Source organism: Mytilus trossulus, chromosome 4, assembly GCF_036588685.1.
Source record: "Mytilus trossulus isolate FHL-02 chromosome 4, PNRI_Mtr1.1.1.hap1, whole genome shotgun sequence".
In the NCBI taxonomy this organism is placed as follows: Eukaryota; Metazoa; Mollusca; class Bivalvia; order Mytilida; family Mytilidae; genus Mytilus; species Mytilus trossulus.
The window spans coordinates 88,086,504-88,106,227 of record NC_086376.1 but is presented as its reverse complement, the minus strand read 5'-3'; the positions used below and the strand labels follow the sequence as shown (position 1 = coordinate 88,106,227).

At 32.3% G+C, this 19,724-nt stretch overlaps 1 protein-coding gene across 1 annotated transcript in view; it reads left to right on the top strand.

The window, feature by feature from the left end:
- The window catches only part of LOC134716885 (fibrillin-1-like), a 138,330-nt gene that overhangs the window by 59,863 nt on the left and 58,743 nt on the right, over positions 1 to 19,724 (top strand). Inside the window, exons 35-53 of the mRNA XM_063579901.1 lie at positions 526 to 648; positions 2,970 to 3,140; positions 3,612 to 3,683; positions 4,376 to 4,495; positions 5,198 to 5,323; positions 5,943 to 6,113; positions 8,080 to 8,208; positions 8,943 to 9,071; positions 11,549 to 11,674; positions 12,449 to 12,571; positions 12,818 to 12,943; positions 13,907 to 14,032; positions 15,849 to 15,974; positions 16,803 to 16,955; positions 17,405 to 17,470; positions 17,655 to 17,780; positions 18,280 to 18,402; positions 18,717 to 18,839; positions 19,256 to 19,375. Coding sequence (XP_063435971.1) covers positions 526 to 648; positions 2,970 to 3,140; positions 3,612 to 3,683; positions 4,376 to 4,495; positions 5,198 to 5,323; positions 5,943 to 6,113; positions 8,080 to 8,208; positions 8,943 to 9,071; positions 11,549 to 11,674; positions 12,449 to 12,571; positions 12,818 to 12,943; positions 13,907 to 14,032; positions 15,849 to 15,974; positions 16,803 to 16,955; positions 17,405 to 17,470; positions 17,655 to 17,780; positions 18,280 to 18,402; positions 18,717 to 18,839; positions 19,256 to 19,375 — 2,379 coding nt within the window. The remainder of the gene's footprint in view (positions 1 to 525; positions 649 to 2,969; positions 3,141 to 3,611; positions 3,684 to 4,375; positions 4,496 to 5,197; positions 5,324 to 5,942; positions 6,114 to 8,079; positions 8,209 to 8,942; positions 9,072 to 11,548; positions 11,675 to 12,448; positions 12,572 to 12,817; positions 12,944 to 13,906; positions 14,033 to 15,848; positions 15,975 to 16,802; positions 16,956 to 17,404; positions 17,471 to 17,654; positions 17,781 to 18,279; positions 18,403 to 18,716; positions 18,840 to 19,255; positions 19,376 to 19,724) is intronic.

Here is a 19,724-nt window from a genome sequence, read left to right as displayed (position 1 = left end):
TGTGCGGTGTGATGCGTTTTCAGATTGATCACTTGACAACTTCCTGTTTACCGAACACTTGTATGATTTTACACATGATAGCCAAGTTGAAAATTTTCGTCACATTTTTCTCAGGAACTACAATACAAGGATTTCTGAAATTTGGTTTCAGGATTTATATAAGTCAGCTATACTGTGTGATGCGTTTTCAGATTCATCCCTCGACAACTTCCTGTTTACCGAACACTTGTATATTTTTACACTGTTAATATTATCCACTTGCGGCGGGGGTATCATCAGTGAGCAGTAGCTCAATGTTTCACTTGTTTTATATTTATAAGCTATTCATTTTTACATCACATATTAAGATAATAATAACTGATGTCTCTATGTCCTTTCTAATATTTTTAAACACTTTTATGGGATTTTTTTTGTAAGCATTTTATTTGAACTGTAATCTTTTTGGTCTTAACTTATTCATTAAGATTCATTTCCTCAATTTTAAAAATAAGTTAATTTCAAAGTATTGTTTTAAAATACTTTCAGATATAAATGAGTGTTTGAATCCAGATAACTGTAGATATGGAACATGTATCAACACCAGTGGGAAGTACATTTGTCAGTGTCCACCAAACTTTACACTGACACCATCTGGAACAGCTTGTATTGGTAAGACTCCAAGTTAGATATGTGATATGAATAGCATAATGCTATGTAATTGCAACCATTTTTAGGTAAAGATTGCATGAAATGCAAACAAGACCTTACAGGACTTACTTGATATCTAAATGATCCAAGGCTTATCACTACCTTTTTTAATACACAAAATATAGTGCATTGATCATAACATTCTATACATCCTATTCATGAACATTTCCAGAAATTTATTTATGTAATATATGCTCAGATATTCAAGGCACAAAATCATGTTACACTTGTCAAGAAAGTAACCTAAGTTTTGCAAGATGCATGAATATAATATCTGTTCTAAAAATAGAATGATGTAATAGTTAAAATCATCTTTAAAAATTTGGAGTTATCTTCCTTTTTCTAGAATTGCTATTTTAAAAATCAACTTCAACTAATGCAATATTTAATTTTACTTCCCACTGATAAATTGAAACAATCTTTACCGTTCAGTGCTTGTTAATTGAGGGGTTGATAAATTGAAAGCACCAACAACTTAAAATGCTGTCTGTAGAAGGAGTGAACATAAGACTTAAAATTTTGAATGTCAGAAAATTGAAATTTGTATATAGAAAAGCTTGTTCATTTAGAACATGTTCATAGGTAAGCATATTTTAAAGTTTTTTTTCTTTAAAGATGTAAGTCCAAATAAAACTTAGTTGTCTTGGGTTAGGACACATTTCAAAATCTGGTTATTGAGAGAAGTGCTTATGTAATTACCGTATTAATCGTTAAATAAGCCGCAGGTTTTTTTCTCTGTCTTTGTCCCTGCGTGTTATACTCGGGTGCGTGTTATGTAAGTATTATTTTCTGTTTTCAGGACGACGGTGAAAAAAAAATATCTGGATTTGTTTTCTGGAGACAGTCAGATTGTCAAGTGCTTGCAGTGACTTGATAAATTGTTAATGTTGCATATTTTGTTATGAATAAATAAATATATTAACTAAATCGTTTGTTTTTATTTCATTCAATCATTGTTGGTTTACAGGAAGTCGATAACCATGTGTTAGTGTTCATTTCGTAAACAAAGAAAGATAACTGTGTCCATACAGGATATTAATTGTGTATTTATCATAAATATGTAGTTGTTAGTTGATTTAATGTGTTTTAATATAAAATTTTCTAATGGAATAATAAAGAAAGTGATTGTGTGTCTTGCCAATATTACAAGTTTCTTTAAATGACGATGGTGATGCATGTGCTTAAATCGACACTTTAAAGTGCTTCATAAACAAAGAGAGATAATCGTGTTTGAGAAGAGGTACCAAACAGGATAAAATACTGAAGAGTAACTGTTTGCCGTTTTATTGTGTTTCAAAACGAAATATCTTTACGAAATATTATTGGATGTTTAACTAAAAAAAAAAGAATACTAATTTTTATAATTTAATCTGTTAAAACATTTATTTATTGCCGTCTTATTTTAATCCCCCTTGTCATTGCTCATAACACTTTCATTTAAAAATAGACAATGACTTGCAAAAAGTAAATTGTTTTGTTTGTTGTATTCATCCAAATTAAAATTGAAAAATGTTTGTTACGTTCAGAATTTCAACTTTTATTTTATAGACAACAATAAAATTCTTAAGATTGATTTAATTTTAAAAAAATCTGACTTTTGGGTGAACAGTTTTCACACGTGGGTACAGGTAAGTAGGTCATAATCAAGGTAAACAATGGCAGTTTTATGGCTTGGGTGACCTTTCATGCATACATTTTTAAGATTAATTTAAATCCTTAATGCCAATTCAAACAATAAACAAGCAATCAATACCATACTTATTTTAATCAAAACAACAAAGTTCAATGGACACCCAAGCTGTCAACACATGGCCATTGTTGACAAAAAACATCAAACGAAACTGGCATAATTAAAACAATGAGAAAAGTATAATTATTTTATTACGATATTTTATTTTAATATGACACAAATAAATATATTCAAAAATACTCTCAACTTTCTCACCAATCTGAAAATAGAAATGAAACAAATTACGGTGTGAGTTACAAAAGGAGAAAATATTCATGACACTATCAGGTCAGTAGAATAAATATACGTTTTCTTCAGTGTGCGCTTAATATTCAGGTGCGTTTTATGTAAGGACAAAAACAATATTCCCCCCTAAAAACGGCCGTGCGGCTTATAAAACGATGCGCTTTAAATTCGAAAATATACGGTAGTTAGTATATGTATAATATTTGAAGAACCTTACTTTAAAGCATAAGCTACAAAAAAAAAAGTTTTTTGTTCTTAATGACTAATCTTCATGAAATTCCACTGCCTAATACATTTTGTAATTTAGATTTAAGAATTGGTACCTGCTATTTGGAAGGGCCTGCTGTATCACAAGGAGTTGGTAGATGTAGAGGAGAGATTGGTAGAAACTTGTTACGATCTTCATGTTGCTGTTCTGTGGGGAGAGGATGGGGTGAAGCAAGGGGCATGTGTGAGCACTGTCCCAGAAATGGATCATGTAAGCAGAAATTTATTTGTTTTCTTAGTTCAAAAATTCTTCCTAGAATTTCTCTATATTCGAACAACAATTCTAATTATAAGTCTGAATATATGATGTTTACAGTATTAAAACGAACAAATCTAATATCTTGAAATCAATAAAGATTATCTTTTTCTTAGTGAAAAATTTGATGCATGGTTTTTTGTGAGGAAGATAATTTCTGAAAAACTGTATTATCAAACTGGGGGATTAATGAATAATCGTTAGAATCCAATTTTTTGATGGGTTCAGGGGAACAATAAATTTGAATATTCAACAAATTAATTTTTTTTTTTATTAAGGAATGTTTGCAACTTTTGCCAAAATCACAAAATTAAATAACCATGAATAAGCAAGTTTTCTACAAACCATGAAAATTTGTACCAACAAAAATAAATGGATGCACAGTTCTTGTTAGTCACCTGATTATCTTATTTCTTTGTTTTGTAGCTGAGTATAAATCCCTCTGTCCAGGTGGTACAGGATTCAAACCAGGGAACACAACAACAGGTGGTATAGATGGTAAGTTAAGTATTTACTTATATAAAATATGGGATATAGTTCAAAGAGGCAATAACCTAACAACCACAACCAAAAGAGAGCATACAATCTTGAGCAAAAGATTGGTTTCTTTACATTTTGTCATGCATGTTTGGAGTCTATGAAAGTTATTAATAAATTAAACATTAGCAGACAAGAAACTGTAATCAAGACCAAATTTATTCTTCAAATAGCAGAATTGACTTCAGACAATCACTAACAAGATTTCTGTGAATGTATGTGCAGAGTTAAAAAAAAAAAAAATTTTAACCCTTCCCCTTTTATATTGATTAGCGAACTGATAAAATGTACTTAGGGCTTTTCCAGAATTACTTGTATGGGAGGGAACGAAAGCACTTTTATTAAAATTTGATGGGTGGTGGTTATTTAAGAAAGATTGAAGGTATACTATATAAAAAAATCTGTACAGGAAAAACACTAAACTGTAAAGAAATGATATAAAGATGAAAATCTGTTTTGTTCTGTCAGAATATGCTTAAAATATCAGTCAGTTAATATTAAAATATTTTGAATAACTACTGTCAAGTTAACAATCAACAGCCATTAGTTTATTTCTTGTTAAAAAGAGTTCTTGAGGTAATTTGCATGATAATTTTATGCATATTATAATTGTTGCTCTGTATGGATGTGAACTGTGTACTTTGTTTTGTTAGATATAAACGAATGTGTAGAAATCTCTGGTATATGTGAAGGAGGAGAATGTCAGAATACATATGGTGGATATGTCTGTATATGTCCTACTGGTTATAGATTACAAGGTCACAGGTGTATAGGTATGTATATGTGAAGGGGAGAATGTCAGAATACATATGGTGGATATGTCTGTATATGTCCTACTGGTTATAGATTACAAGGTCACAGGTGTATAGGTATGTATTTATCTGAAAAATGTCTTATTATCAGGAAAACGCAGAATATGATGATAGGAGTTTTAAACAACTTTTTGACTGGCTATACAGCCCTTTCACGTTCTGTAGTTAAAGAAATGTCTACAACACCCCTGTATTCTTAGGCGGTCACCCATCCAAGTACTAATCCAGCTTGATGTTGCGTAAATTCAGTGATTTGTCAAGAGCCATTGTTTTCAAGTTGATATGAATGTAGACTAAAACGCGCAATAGTTATGAATGCAAGAAGAATTTATATATGTATATGTTATTGAGAAAACAACCCAATAACACAAATGACCTAAATACACCGAGTGATTAACAATTAACATGCAGTCTTTAATACAATGTAATAGAAAACTGCTTATAAAACAATTAGAGCCACAAAGCATCCAAAGTCTTATTGTTCTACCACATTTGAGGCAAATTGGAGACCACCAAGGCTGTCATTTTATTTGCAAAATATGATCAAATGCCATGTATAGACAAATGACGATGGAAATCAACTGTAAAAAAATTCTTGACTGAAAATTAAAAAGAAATAAAGCGAAATTTGTTTTTACAGAACTTTGTTTTTTGTTTTTTTAGATATTGATGAATGTAGAGAGAATCCTTCATTATGTGGAGAAGGGACCTGTGCCAATATACAAGGAAGTTTTAAGTGTATGTGTCCTGATGGATATGTACCCATGATTGGGGAAAAAGGTTGCATGGGTTAGTATTATTTTATGATTTCTTATGAAGTGGTACTCAATTTGTAATAACTGAACAGAATTTTTTTTCAACAGACTAGACACTCATACCACATCTTCTCATCATACCACATCTTCTTTTTATATACATAAGATTTTTTTATATTTTGATTTATTGGTGGCTTCAAAATCCGTAGTCATATGAACACTAATTATTAAAACCAAATGTTAGTTAAACTAATTTCCATATTTTACCATTAAAAAGATAAAAAATAACTTAATATCTTTAATACAAAGGTGGGCTGTTTCCTTAAACCTACATTGTACCAAAGGAAGGCACTTTGAAAACAGAGTTACCATCCATAGAAGTAAATGTACACTACAGCATACATTTTAAACCTGTTCCACACCATATTTCACACCCATCCATAGCGGACAATTTAAGTTGCCTTCCCTGGGTCCAATGTATGAGTTAACTGAACAGCCAATGGCTCTCGATCATAAAACTTTACTCAGTTCTCTTGATATTTTAAATTTAAAGTATTTTTATTGATTTGGTTTTAAGTCTTAAGTTTGGTCAGTGCTCACATTTTTTATGACTGGAAGGCCTGTGTTTATATAATCAGATGTTTCTGTTTTAGACATGAGGAAAGGAAACTGTTATTCGTCATACTTTACACAGCGGAGCAGACCGTACCAGTTGATTTGTGAAGATCCGTTGTCATCTAATGTCACAAAAAAGTTGTGTTGTTGTAGTGCCCTGGGTAAAGCTTGGAATTCTCCCTGTGAAGTATGCCCAGATGCTGGATCTGGTAAGTTAATACAATAAAATATAATTGAGTAAGTTTCAGATAAAGGTTTTGATTAAGCAACATTGACCTTTAATTTCAGATCAGGCGTATGTTCGATCTGAATCAATGAACCCATCTCGTATTCAATGTCCGGTATTAAAAATCTAGTCATTTCTAAAAAGTCATGTGACAAAATAAAAACTAGATAAGAGAAAACCTTTTTATAAAACACAAATTAAATCATGCAGATTGAATAAGAATATTGAAAACAATCACCTGTCACATACCTGTCAACTCACCCGTTTTTTGCGGGTGACACCCGTTATTTTCACCTCTCACCCGGGAGTTTTTCTTTACCCGGCGGGTCCCGGGAATTTCTAACATTACCCGTTTCACCCGGATTTCTGACCGGAATTGTTTCCGGTATTTAGAAGTAATACGACCTTCGGTTTTATCGGTCTTTTTCGATGTAACCAAAAGTCAAAATGTAGGACTGTTTACCTGAGCTACGTAACGATATTTTCAACAAGCTACAAGATGAGTTCAGTGACTATCAGTTGATCCCATTAGATTAACTTCCACTTTGCACTTCCCCTGAAACTGACATTGGTACATGTTGGGGAGAAATGTCCAAGTTGCATGACATTTTTCTTAACAAGCCAAGATTTTTTGTTTTGTCAAAACTTGCTAAAACATTACTGGTTTTGCCAAACAGCAATGCAGACAGTGAGAGGGCATTTTCTTTAGTAAAGAAAATAGCTTCAGAGTTTAGGGCTGATCTTAATAAGGATACACTGTGTGCTCTTCTTTCTTGTAAAATGAATACACATTTGCATTGCTATGAACTGAAACCAAGTGCAGTTCTTTTAAAGAATGCCAAGTCTGCTACTATGGAATATAACAATAGTCTGAAATAAACTTGTATGCATGTTCTAACTGTTTCATATACATATTGACTATATAAATTATATGTAAACATATTTTTGTTCTTCAATTGAGCCCGCAGAATGTCGTACGCGTTATGACCTGAGATTTTTTTTCTCAATGCAGGTCATGACCTGTCTTTTCATTTTCAGAGGTTGACAGGTATGCTGTCATATGTAACAAGAATAGTTCTTTGTATGATTTTACCATGCTAGAGTTATGCCTTGGAAAATTGCTGAATTTTTGTTTCTGTTTCTCTAACTTAAGTTTGCCTCAACCAAATTTTATGGAACTTATACACAATGCTTATTACTACAAAACTAATTATATTTAGATCAAGTACAAATTTTGGCAGTGTAACCTTTACTGTTCTTAGTTATGTCCCTTTATAATGTTATATGCAAATGGGGACTTCAGCTGTTTACCATGGACACATTCTCTATTCAGTATTTGTAATATTTGCAATATTCATTGTAATAACTGTCATGGATATGAAAAAAGAAAATAGTATATGTTTATAGTTATGCAATAGTTTTAATTGTGCTGTGTTCATATTTATCTTTTGTTCTATTTTGTATTTTTTTATTTAGTCTATTGTTTATTGTAATTACAGGAAACTATAGTGAGCTATGTGGACCAAAAGACATCAGCCGTGAGTACAAATATGTATAAAGATTGTCAGATTATAGAAAAACATGTTTATTTCAATTACTTTAAAAAAAAAATTAAAAAAAAACCCACTATTTTATTTAGGATTTTATACATGTTTGCAAAAGATAAAGTTAGACCTTTGGTTTTTTATTGTGTATTGTATTATATTATGATGATGGAAATTTAAAATTGGCTTCCTTCCAGAATAAAACATTTAAAAAAAAACATCATCATATTATTTCATTACAATTATTCTAAAAGATTCTTCAAAAGCAGAACATTTAGAATATTTCTTTGTCAGGGCTGTTCCAGAAATAAATGTATACTTACATGGGGGAAACTGTGTCTGATGGTCATATTTTTCTTTCAAGTTCAAATTATTAAATTATGATTGTATTCAATGTATTTTCAGGTATAAATGAATGTGAGATATTTGGAAACAACATATGTAAGAATGGTGAATGTATTGACACAGCAGATAGTTTCAGATGTCAGTGTAATACAGGATTCCTGTATAATCCAACAACATTTAACTGTGAAGGTAAAATATTGTGTTAAAATTGAGAATGGGAATGAGGAGTGTGTCAAAAAGACATCAACCCGACAAAAGAGCAGGTAACAGCCGAAAGCCACCAATGGGTCTTCAACATAGCTAGAAAATCCTGCACCCAGAGGCTAACTAAAACCTAAACAAAAATGTATACTAGTTCAGTGATAAAATTGTTATTCTTTGAATTGTTAAAATTTAAACAGTTGGTGAAATTATTTCTCTAGAGAAAAGTAGATATTTTATTTTACTACTGGCTAAGGTTGAATGGTACAGTACATGTAATGCTAAAGTATCATTAAACAGAGAATAGTCATGGTTATACATAAAATTTTCCTACCAAAGTTTAGCGTTTCTCTCATGCACTTTAACTTCTGCCACCAACATAACTTTTTCACCATAAAATAGCCAATGTAAGGGAAAGTGATGTTTTATTAAATCAATCAATCAGTTTATCAAAACAGCACTAAAGCAAAAACAAATGTTATCTTTTTTCAAGGAGAAAAATGTAACTTTGTTTTCTTTGTCATCTTAAAGGTGAAAATTTGTAATCATACTGAAGAATTCCCACAAGTCTTTCCTAGTGCATTGATTGTAACTAAAACATCATGGTGTGTAATAATAGGTAAAATTATTCAGACTTGTGATGTTTATGTAACTGTAATCTTGTTGAATTCCTTTACAGAATTTGGCAAATAGATCTTTTATTTAAAATTTAATATTTTCAGATGAGGATGAATGCAGAAGACAGTTGTCACCATGTGCTGGTATAGCACAATGTATGAACACTCCAGGAAGTTACTTCTGTAGGTGTCCCACTGGATATAAACTGACCCCTGACCTTCACAGTTGTCAAGGTAGGTTTAACCACCATGTCCTGGTATAGCTCAATGTATGAACACTCCAGGAAGTTACTTCTGTAGGTGTCCCACTGGATATAAACTGACCCCTGACCTTCACAGTTGTCAAGGTAGGTTTAACCACCATGTCCTGGTATAGCTCAATGTATGAACACTCCAGGAAGTTACTTCTGTAGGTGTCCCACTGGATATAAACTGACCCCTGACCTTCACAGTTGTCAAGGTAGGTTTAACCACCATGTCCTGGTATAGCTCAATGTATGAACACTCGAGGAAGTTATTTCTGTAGGTGTCCCACTGGATATAAACTGACCCCTGACCTCCACAGTTGTCAAGGTAGGTTTAACCACCATGTCCTGGTATAGCTCAATGTATGAACACTCCAGGAATTTATTTCTGTAGGTGTCCAACTGGATATAAACTGACCCCTGACCTTCACAGTTGTCAAGGTAGGTTTAACCACCATGTCCTGGTATAGCTCAATGTATGAACACTCGAGGAAGTTATTTCTGTAGGTGTCCAACTGGATATAAACTGACCCCTGACCTTCACAGCTGTCCAACTTGGCCACAATCATCAGTAGGGTATCTAGTTTTAAAAATGTGTCTGGTGACCCAGCCATCTGACCAAGATAACAGGCTCGTCTAGATATTCCATATGATATAGTCAGTATCAAAAACTAAACTACCTATTTTTCTATATATATCTCTGAAATCAAAGCATTTAGAGCAAATCTGACATGGGGTAAAAAAATTTAACAGGTCAATATCTATCTGTCCTGAAATTTTCTTATGACTCGGACTACACATTGTTGGGTTGCTGCCCCAGAAATGGTAATTTTAAGGAAATTTTGCCATTTTTAACAGGATTTTTGTGACAAAAATGTCGGTTATTGATTTGGGGATGCTCGGCGGTCGGTCAAATGTTTGTCCGTGCATTTACGCATGAACTGTTCTACCAAAGCTTCCCAAATTTTAATATGTTGTTACTAGTGACAAAATGGAGGTCAAGTTCAATAATGACGATTTTGACTTCTACCGTTCAGGAGTTATGGTTCTTGAAAGATTGAAAAATGGTGTTTCCAGTCGTGTCCGTGCATTTTTCTCATGAACCATTCAACCAAAGCTTTTCAAATTCTAATATGTTGTTACTGATGACAAAATAGAGGTCAAGTTCAATAATGATGATTTTGACTTTTACCGTTCAGTAGTTATGGTTCTTGAAAGATCGTAAAATGGAGTTTCCAGTGGTGTGCATGCATTCACTCATGAACTGTTCTACCGAAGCTTCCCAAATTTTAATATGTTGTTACTGATGACTAAATGGAGGTCAAGTTCAATAATGACAATTTTGACTTTTACCGTTCAGGAGTTATGGTTCTTGAAAGATTGAAAAAAATGGTGTTTCCAGTCGTGTCCGTGCATTTTCTCATGAACCATTCAACCAAAGCTTTTCAAATTTTAATATGTTGTTACTGATGACAAAATAGAGGTCAAGTTTAATAATGATGATTTTGACTTTTACCGTTCAGGAGTTATGGTTCTTGAAAGATCATAAAATGGTGTTTCCATTCACGTTGTGGCATTTACTCACAAACCGTTCAATCTAAGCTTTTCAAATTTTAATATGTTGATACTGATGACAAAATAGAGGTCATATTTGATATTGACGATTTTCACTTTCACCAGTCATCAGTAATGGTTCTTGTGATATTGCCAGGACACAAATAAATGTTAATAAATCCTGTTTGCTGTCGTTGTGACAGCCTCTTGTTGGTTATTATCTTGAATATTATTATAGATAGAGATAAAGTGTAAGGAGCAATAATGTTCAGCAAAGTAAGATCTACAAAAAATGTCAACATGACCAAAATGGTCAGTTGACCCCTTTACAAGTTATTGCCCTTTATAGTCAATTTTTGTTATCTTGTACAAAAATCTTCTCTGAAACTACATAGACAAATTTAACCAAACTTGACCACAATCATCATTAGGGTATCTAGTTTTAAAAAATGTGTCCGATGACCCTGAAAATCAAGATGGCTTACATGGCTAAAATTGTACATAGGGTAAAATGCAGTTTTTGGCTAAAATCTCAGAAACCAAAGCATTTAAAGCAAATCTGACGGGATAAATTTGTTCGTTAGATTAAAGTCTATCTGCCCTGATATTTTCAGACCAATCAGGCAAATTTTGTAAATCTTTATTGGTTTATGATATTCACATAGACCAAAGTGAGCGACACAGGTTCTTTAGAGCCTCCAGTTTTAGAACCCTATCTTGCTGGGTGTAATACACACCCCTTTTAAAATCTCAAAAATTGTGGTGAAAAAAGTTAAAGACTGGAAAAAAACCATCACAAAAAAACATCTCTAGTTTTGTATGGTATGCATTAAAATCATGAATTAAGAATTATTCATGTTAATTTGTAAAAATATTTGTAAACATTTTAAGTAAATAATCATTTATTTGTAGATGTGGATGAATGTAGGGACATATCTGGAATCTGTAACAATGGTGAATGTACCAACTTGGATGGTAGCTTTAAGTGTATCTGTAGACCTGGTTATAGGCTTAACCAAAACAGAGATTCTTGTTTAGGTATGATGTACTAACATATATCAGTTAAAAAAGGTATGGGCTAAACCAAAAACAGGGACTCATGTTAGGTATGATGTACTTATAAATCTGTTAAAAAAGGTATGGGCTAAACCAAAAACAGGGACTCATGTTAGGTATGATGTACTTATAAATCTGTTAAAAAAGGTATAGGCTCAACAAAAAAACAAGGATTTTTGTTTAGGTATGCTGTTCACATATATCTGTTTTAAAAAAAACCAAAGGATTCATTGATAAATTTTCATAATTGATGATATTGTCTGAAACACAACACTCTGCAGGGGACTTAAATATGCCTAGTGTCTATGTCTGTCAGTTTAGTCTTGTAAGTGTCAGTACTGACAACCAATTTTTAAAAGGAGTTGTGCCCCCTGGAATAAATATAATATGGTCAATTGCATAGTTATGGCATTAGTGAGTAACATTGGAAAACTGTGCTTTTCTTTTTGTAAATTTAATCAGTTAATTAGACAGCAATCTAAATTATCTACAACTGTATTATTATTTTGAGCATTCATAGAAGCAAAATTTATTATATTCACAACAACTTTCCAGAAAGATGTAATGTCTGATTGTTAAAAGTTAAAATCAGTATAATAAAAATTGAAATTTTGTGTTTTGAAATGTGAAATAAAAAATTGACGTTTTTTCTGCATGAGAACATGTTAATAAAAATCTATGCCAATATAACATTTTTCATTTGTGATTGGTTGTATTGTAGCCAGTTTTATACCTGAAGATTTCATATTTTATTAGATATTGATGAATGTGTGGCGAGACCAGGATTTTGTAGAAATGGTACATGTGAAAACTTGGAAGGAGATTTCAGATGTCATTGTAATCCAGGCTTTTCACTGTCAGACTCTAGGGATTGTGAAGGTATTGCCATAGATAGAACATGTTTAATGTGTATATCTGTTATACTATAAGAAGTAAGGGAGGAAATGTGTTTGCATAGGATTCCAATCTATTATAATTCCGTTCATTTAATGACTACACTTCTACTGATATAAAATATTATGATACTTGAATTGAAAATTAAAGATACCTCTCTGCTTCTTCAAAAGTCTCAGAAAGAGAGACAGTTGATGATATGAATACCTGATATATATAATATATTTCTAGATGTCAATGAATGCTTGAACCAAGTAGGGATGTGTCAGAATGGACGATGCATAAACACACTAGGAAGTTTTACTTGTCAGTGTCAAGCTGGCTTCACATTGTCACCAGATGGTTTAAACTGTATAGGTAAGTTTAAACAAGTAGGGATGTGTCAGAATGGACGATGCATAAACACACTAGGAAGTTTTACTTGTCAGTGTCAAGCTGGCTTCACATTGTCACCAGATGGTTTAAACTGTATAGGTAAGTTTAAACAAGTAGGGATGTGTCAGAATGGACGATGCATAAACACACTAGGAAGTTTTACTTGTCAGTGTCAAGCTGGCTACACATTGTCACCAGATGGGTTAAACTGTATAGGTAAGTTTTAACAGGTAGGGATGTGTCAGAATGGACGATGCATAAACACATTGGGAAGTTTTACTTGTCAGTGTCAAGCTGGCTTCACATTGTCACCAGATGGTTTAAACTGTATAGGTAAGTTTTATCAGGTAGGGATGTGTCAGAATGGACGATGCATAAACACACTAGGAAGTTTTACTTGTCAGTGTCAAGCTGGCTACACATTGTCACCAGATGGGTTAAACTGTATAGGTAAGTTTTAACAGGTAGGGATGTGTCAGAATGGATGATTTATAAACACATTGGGAAGTTATACTTGTCAATGTCAAGCCATCTTTAGATTGTCATCAGACGGTACCAACTGTATAGCTCTGTTTTAAAGAATTCAGCATGTCACCATGTAGTCAGAACATTACTGTATAACTTTATAATAAGGGTTTCAGAATAGTCACAGATAGTACAAACTGTTTAGGTAAATGATAAATATTGTTTGAAGTTTTCACTTTTCAGAACTAAACTAGTATCGAACTGTCACCAGAAGTACCAGCTGTTATGAAAAAATAACACTATGGAAAGTTTTGTTTGAACTTTAAACTCCCCTGATGGTGAACTAGGTTACAAATTAATGTTAATGTGTCAAATGTTTTCTTGTTTGTGTACTAGACTGGATGGTATATTTTGTATAGTATATTATGAATAAAATGTAACTCTATATTTGTTTCACTAAGTTATAAATTTTCTTGATAGATGTGGATGAGTGTCAGGAAGACCGAGACATCTGCAGGAATGGTATATGTAGGAACACAGATGGATTTTATAGATGTTTCTGTGATGACGGGTATATTATGTCCCAGTCAGGAGAGTTTTGTGTTGGTAAATACCTTAATTTTATTAGATAATGGCCACAGAGTCAAAAGTACAAAAGGGGCAAAAGAAAACAAAGGTGTCTCAAACACACAAAAAAAAAAAAAAAAAAAAAACAGACCTTGTTTCAACATTGGTGATAAATCTTATGTTAAGCTAAGAAATCATTGAATGGCTTGCTTTTTAGCTCACCTGGCCCGAAGGGCCAAGTGAGCTTTTCCCATCACTTTGCGTCCGTCGTCCGTCGTCTGTCGTCGTCCGTCGTCGTTAACTTTTACAAAAATCTTCTCCTCTGAAACTACTGGGCCAAATCAAACCAAACTTGGCCACAATCATCATTGGGGTATCTAGTTTAAAAAATGTGTGGCGTGACCCGGTCATCCAACCAAGATGGCTGCCACGGCTAAAAATAGAACATAGGGGTAAAATGCAGTTTTTGGCTTATAACTCAAAAACCAAAGCATTTAGAGGAAATCTGACATGGGGTAAAAATGTTTATCAGGTCAAGATCTATCTGCCCTGAAATTTTCAGATGAATCGGTTAACCTGTTGTTGGGTTGCTGCCCCTGAATTAGTAATTTTGAGGAAATTTTGCTGTTTTTGGTTATTATCTTGAATATTATTATAGATAAAGATAAACTGTAAACAGTAATAATGTTCAGCAAAGTTAGATTTACAAATAAGTCAACATGACCGAAATGGTCAGTTGACCCCTTTAGGAGTTATTGCCCTTTATAGTCAATTTTTAACCATTTTTCATAAATCTAAGTAATCTTTTACAAAAATCTTCTCCTCTGAAACTACTGAGCCAAATTAATCCAAACTTGGCCACAATCATCTTTGGGGTATCTAGTTTAAAAATTGTGTGGCGTGACCCAGTCAACCAACCAAGATGGCTGCCATGGCTAAAAATAGAACATAGGGGTAAAATGCAGTTTTTGGCTTATAACTCAAAAACCAAAGCATTTTGAGGAAATTTGACATGGGATAAAAATGTTTATCAGGTCAATATCTATCTGCCCAGAAATTTTCAGATGAATTGGACAATCGGTTGTTGGCTTGCTGCCCTCCAATTGGTAATTTTTAAAGAAATTTTGCCGTTTTTGGTTATTATCTTGAATACTATTATAGATAAAGAAAAACTGTAAACAGCAATAATGTTCAGCAAAGTAAGATCTACAAATAAGTCAACATGACCTAAATGGTCAATTGACCCCTTAAGGAGTTATTGCCCTTTATAGTCAATTTTTAACAATTTTCATTAATTCTGTTAATTTATGTAAATTTTTACCAAATATTTTTCTCTGTTACTAATGGGCAAGGTTCATTATAGATATAATTGTAAGAAGCAAGAACGTTCAGAAAAGTAAGAACTTCCAACACATCACCATCACCAAAATACAATTTTGTCATGAATCCATTTGTGTCCTTTAATATGCACATAGACCAAGGTGAGCGACACAGGCTCTTTAGAGCCTCTAGTTAAAGTGTTATAATAGATATTAACTTTTTTGTTATGTTATTTCTAAGACCTTGGAAATTTCTGATCTAAGGATATATAAATTTATTTAATTGATAAAAACAGTTGTCTTTAATTATTACAATGCTCTTCAACTTCGTACTTTATTTGGCCTTTTTAACTTTTTTGGAATTGAGCGTCACTGATGAGTCTTTTGTAGGTGAAACGCAGGTCTGGTGTATTTACTTAATTTAGACCTAGTATCTATGATGAGTTTATTTTCTTTTAAAAAAAGGCCTGTAACAAGGTCTTTAGATATGTTAGAAAAAATCTCTCTGAAAAATGTGTATAAATGTATGTTTTCAGACAAGAATGAATGTTTAACAGAAGAAGGATTATGTAGTAATGGTAGATGTGAGAATACTGTTGGGGGATTTAGATGTATCTGTCCTCCAGGTTCTGTCATGACACTGGATGGTAGAAGCTGCTTAGGTAATATTTCATTACATCTTCATGTCAAAATACATTCTATGAATTAAATGAATTCATACTTAAAAACATGTGGTAAAGATAAGTTTTAAATATATTATTGGCAAGTTATGGTAACTAGAAAACTAGTTCCCAATTAATTTCATTTTATTTTGCCCTTAAATCCTGTTTATTGGTTGTTCAAAGCTCAGAATTTTTTTAACAGAATTAAAATTAAAATGTTTAAAGCGGGTTACCATCTGTAAAAATGGAGCTTGTTTTGGAGAAAGATTTCTGATTATAAATTCTCCAATTATATGAAATGTTTAAAGAAAAAAAAAACAGTAAACGTACAAAAAACAACTTATCAATGTAAAACAGGAGAATAATTGTAAATATTGAAGCTCTGTTTTCTCTTCTTTATTTTGTGAGGAAATTAAAGATAGTTATCAATAAATAAAACAACTTCACGCCTCCGCGTGTGGGAATTTCTTGCTACATTGATGACCTGTTGGTGACCTTCTGCTGTTGTTTTTTCTTTGGACGGGTTGTTGTCTCTTTGACACATCCCCCATTTCCATTCTTAATTTTATTTTCAATAAATTTGTATTATATGTTGTTGTTTTTTTATTGATCTTCATGCCTAAGTATGAGTACGGGTACATGGATTCTACATTTAAGAAAAAGTTTCAACATTATTATTTTGAAGATAGCTACTAGACTCCATTACTTTATTAGTTAAGTTTGTCTGGATTACTAATACTAAAACACACTATTCTATTTTTTATATACAGATATTAGAGAAAGATTACTATTACTAAAACACACTATTCTTCTATTCTTTATATACAGATATTAGAGAAGGTAACTGTTTCAACAGATTCACCAATGGCAGATGTTTGGGTCCAAGGTCCAGGAATACAACACGTCCAAAATGTTGCTGTAGTCGAGGTGAAGCATGGGGAAGCTCAGAACTTTGTGAGATCTGTCCAAAACCTGGAGAAGGTAATTTAGTCTTTTGAGTAAGAAATTTCAGACTGACAGTCCGTTGAATAATATTTGGTAAAACTAAGGCAACCAAAGATGTCAGTAGATATCCCCTTATCTTAAATAATACAAAACTAGATCTATTTACAACTTAATATATATAGCAAATGCAAAAACCAGTTTAAAGTCTTGAATAATATGGCTTTGGATCAAACCCTTAACATCACTTCAGATGAGTGTATGTACTACCTCAAGAAAAGGGGGATGTTTAACTTTACTAGGCAAAATCTGATATACCTTAAAACTACCAAAACTAGTTATATCAGTGAACAAATTTCTGTTTAAAAACAAGTTAAATCGCTTGTACCATAGAAATTTGATTTTTATGTACTCAAGCATGGTTTATTTATAAATTACTTTTAAAAGAAATACAAGTAGTTTAACATATGAGGTACTGTATTTTGCAGCTGGTTTTGACTTGCTTTGTCCTGATGGTTTTGGAAGAATCACAGATCCATCTGGAGGAACAAGAGGTAGGCTGATATTTATTATACTTTTGACAATACATTTGTTTTACAGTTTTAAAAACAATTTAATAGAAAACAAAAGTAAAACTATATTCTTGTTGTTTGATCAAAACTGTTCATTCCTGATTTGTTTTTATTGTTTGTGCTTTATGCTTCCAAATATATTTCTGGCTATGTTTTATTTCTACAGACATCAATGAGTGTGCAGACAACCCTGACCTTTGTAGGAATGGTAGATGTATTAACACTGATGGATCATTCAGGTGTGATTGTGATCCTGGTTATAAACTGGACAGATCTGGTACTACATGTATTGGTAAGTTTTGATATGATATAGACATCTGTATAATTTAATTCTGGATGTAACACATTTTCTGATTGGCTGAAAGTTTTTTGTCCATCAGCTTATAAACATATTTTTTTCATATGACTGTCATCTACATTTTTTCTTGATTTCTCATAAAAGAGTTATTAAGAATTAAATTATAAGAAAAGACTGTAATATTTTTTCTGTCTATTCAAAATAACCTCAAAATATAGTTAGGGTACTATTTTACTTGAAACTTTTTTCATTTAAATTTATGTCAAAGGTTTAAATTAGAAAAATAATTCATATAGTTGTTCAAAAATCAGCATCATATATCGTATGGAGTTATGTCCCTTAAAATTTTAAGTGATGGGAAATCAACTTTGTAAGCCCTCTCACACTATTTTGGTTGTATCAAAATATGTAAAAGGTTAAAATAGGTAATACATATAACTAATAAACTTGTATTCTGTATGTATTTATTGATATTATTTATACATGATTACAGATGATGACGAATGTGTAAGCAGACCTGGTATTTGTGGAAATGGTACTTGTACTAATGTTATAGGTAGCTTCAGGTGTTCTTGTAGTGCTGGATTTGAACAAGGGGTAGACAATACATGTCAAGGTAAAAATATAAATCTTTCTAAAGATGCACTTTATATTACCTTAATCAGCCCCTAGTTTTTTTTATCAAAGGGCTTGTACAGAGTCAGGACTAAAAAAAGTCAATCACCATCAACTGTTCCAATAATAGCATTTTGAAGAGAAATTTTCCAGAGATTATCGGTAATACATATTTTATAATATTTTTTTTATGTGCAATTTCTTTAAACAAGTGTTATTTCTTGTTCTTATATCAACCTATATTTCTGTTTTAATAAAACCATGTTATGATTTGATTGACTGCTATTTAAACTCAATTCTTATTTATCATTTCAGACATAAACGAATGTAATGGTCCATTGAACAACTGTGCCTTCAGGTGTGTCAATATACCAGGATCCTTTGCCTGTATCTGTCCAAAGGGATATTCCTTAGCTTCTGATGGTATTCATTGTCAAGGTAATGGTTCTATCTTATACTGACGTAAATTTATGCCAACAGGCCTGTTTTTTGGGATATGACCATGGAATTTTCACTTTCCATAAAATTTTTGGATGATCTACCTCCGCCATCAAACAACCCAGTTTTTTAGTATCTGACCCATTTCCACACATATTATAGTTTAACGAGACTTGTGATGTCTTAAATGCAAAATTATCCGTTTGACCAATATTTGTCAATAATAATTTTTTGTAGGGTTCATGATATCTTGATTGATTTAATGAATCATTATAACATTTGTATAAACACTTTTGTCCATTCAATCTATATGTATAAAGCGTCCAACCTGACTGATATGTGGATTGTCACAATATGCATTCATGGTGCAGCTGATTTCATATAAATATTTTAATAATGTTAAAATCTATTTATAGATGTGGATGAATGTCAAACTCAAGCCAACACATGTCGGTATGCCTGTAAAAATTTAGTGGGATCCTTTATGTGTATCTGTCCTGAAGGCTATAGAGAAATAGGACCAAATCAGTGTGTAGGTTAGTAAATCTTAATTGTACTCTACTTTGTGTTAAATACTTTTGTGATAATGTCCCTTCTCCTAAGGGGTCAAGTTACACTGATAAACTTCAAGTCCGTCTGTGTACATATATCTGTTGCATTTTACTCAATAACTTTAAATCAGAGCTTCTTGGTATTTAGTATCAAGTGTCATAGGCCAAACAAAAAAAATGCCTAGGTTCTTGGGCCACTTTTAAAAAATATATGAATGAGGGAGGGGGCCTCTATTTTTCACAACAGCAAAAATAGTATAGATATGAAAAAGAGGATGTGGTATGATTGCCAATGAGATAACTCCCCACAAGAGACCAAATAACAAATGAATTA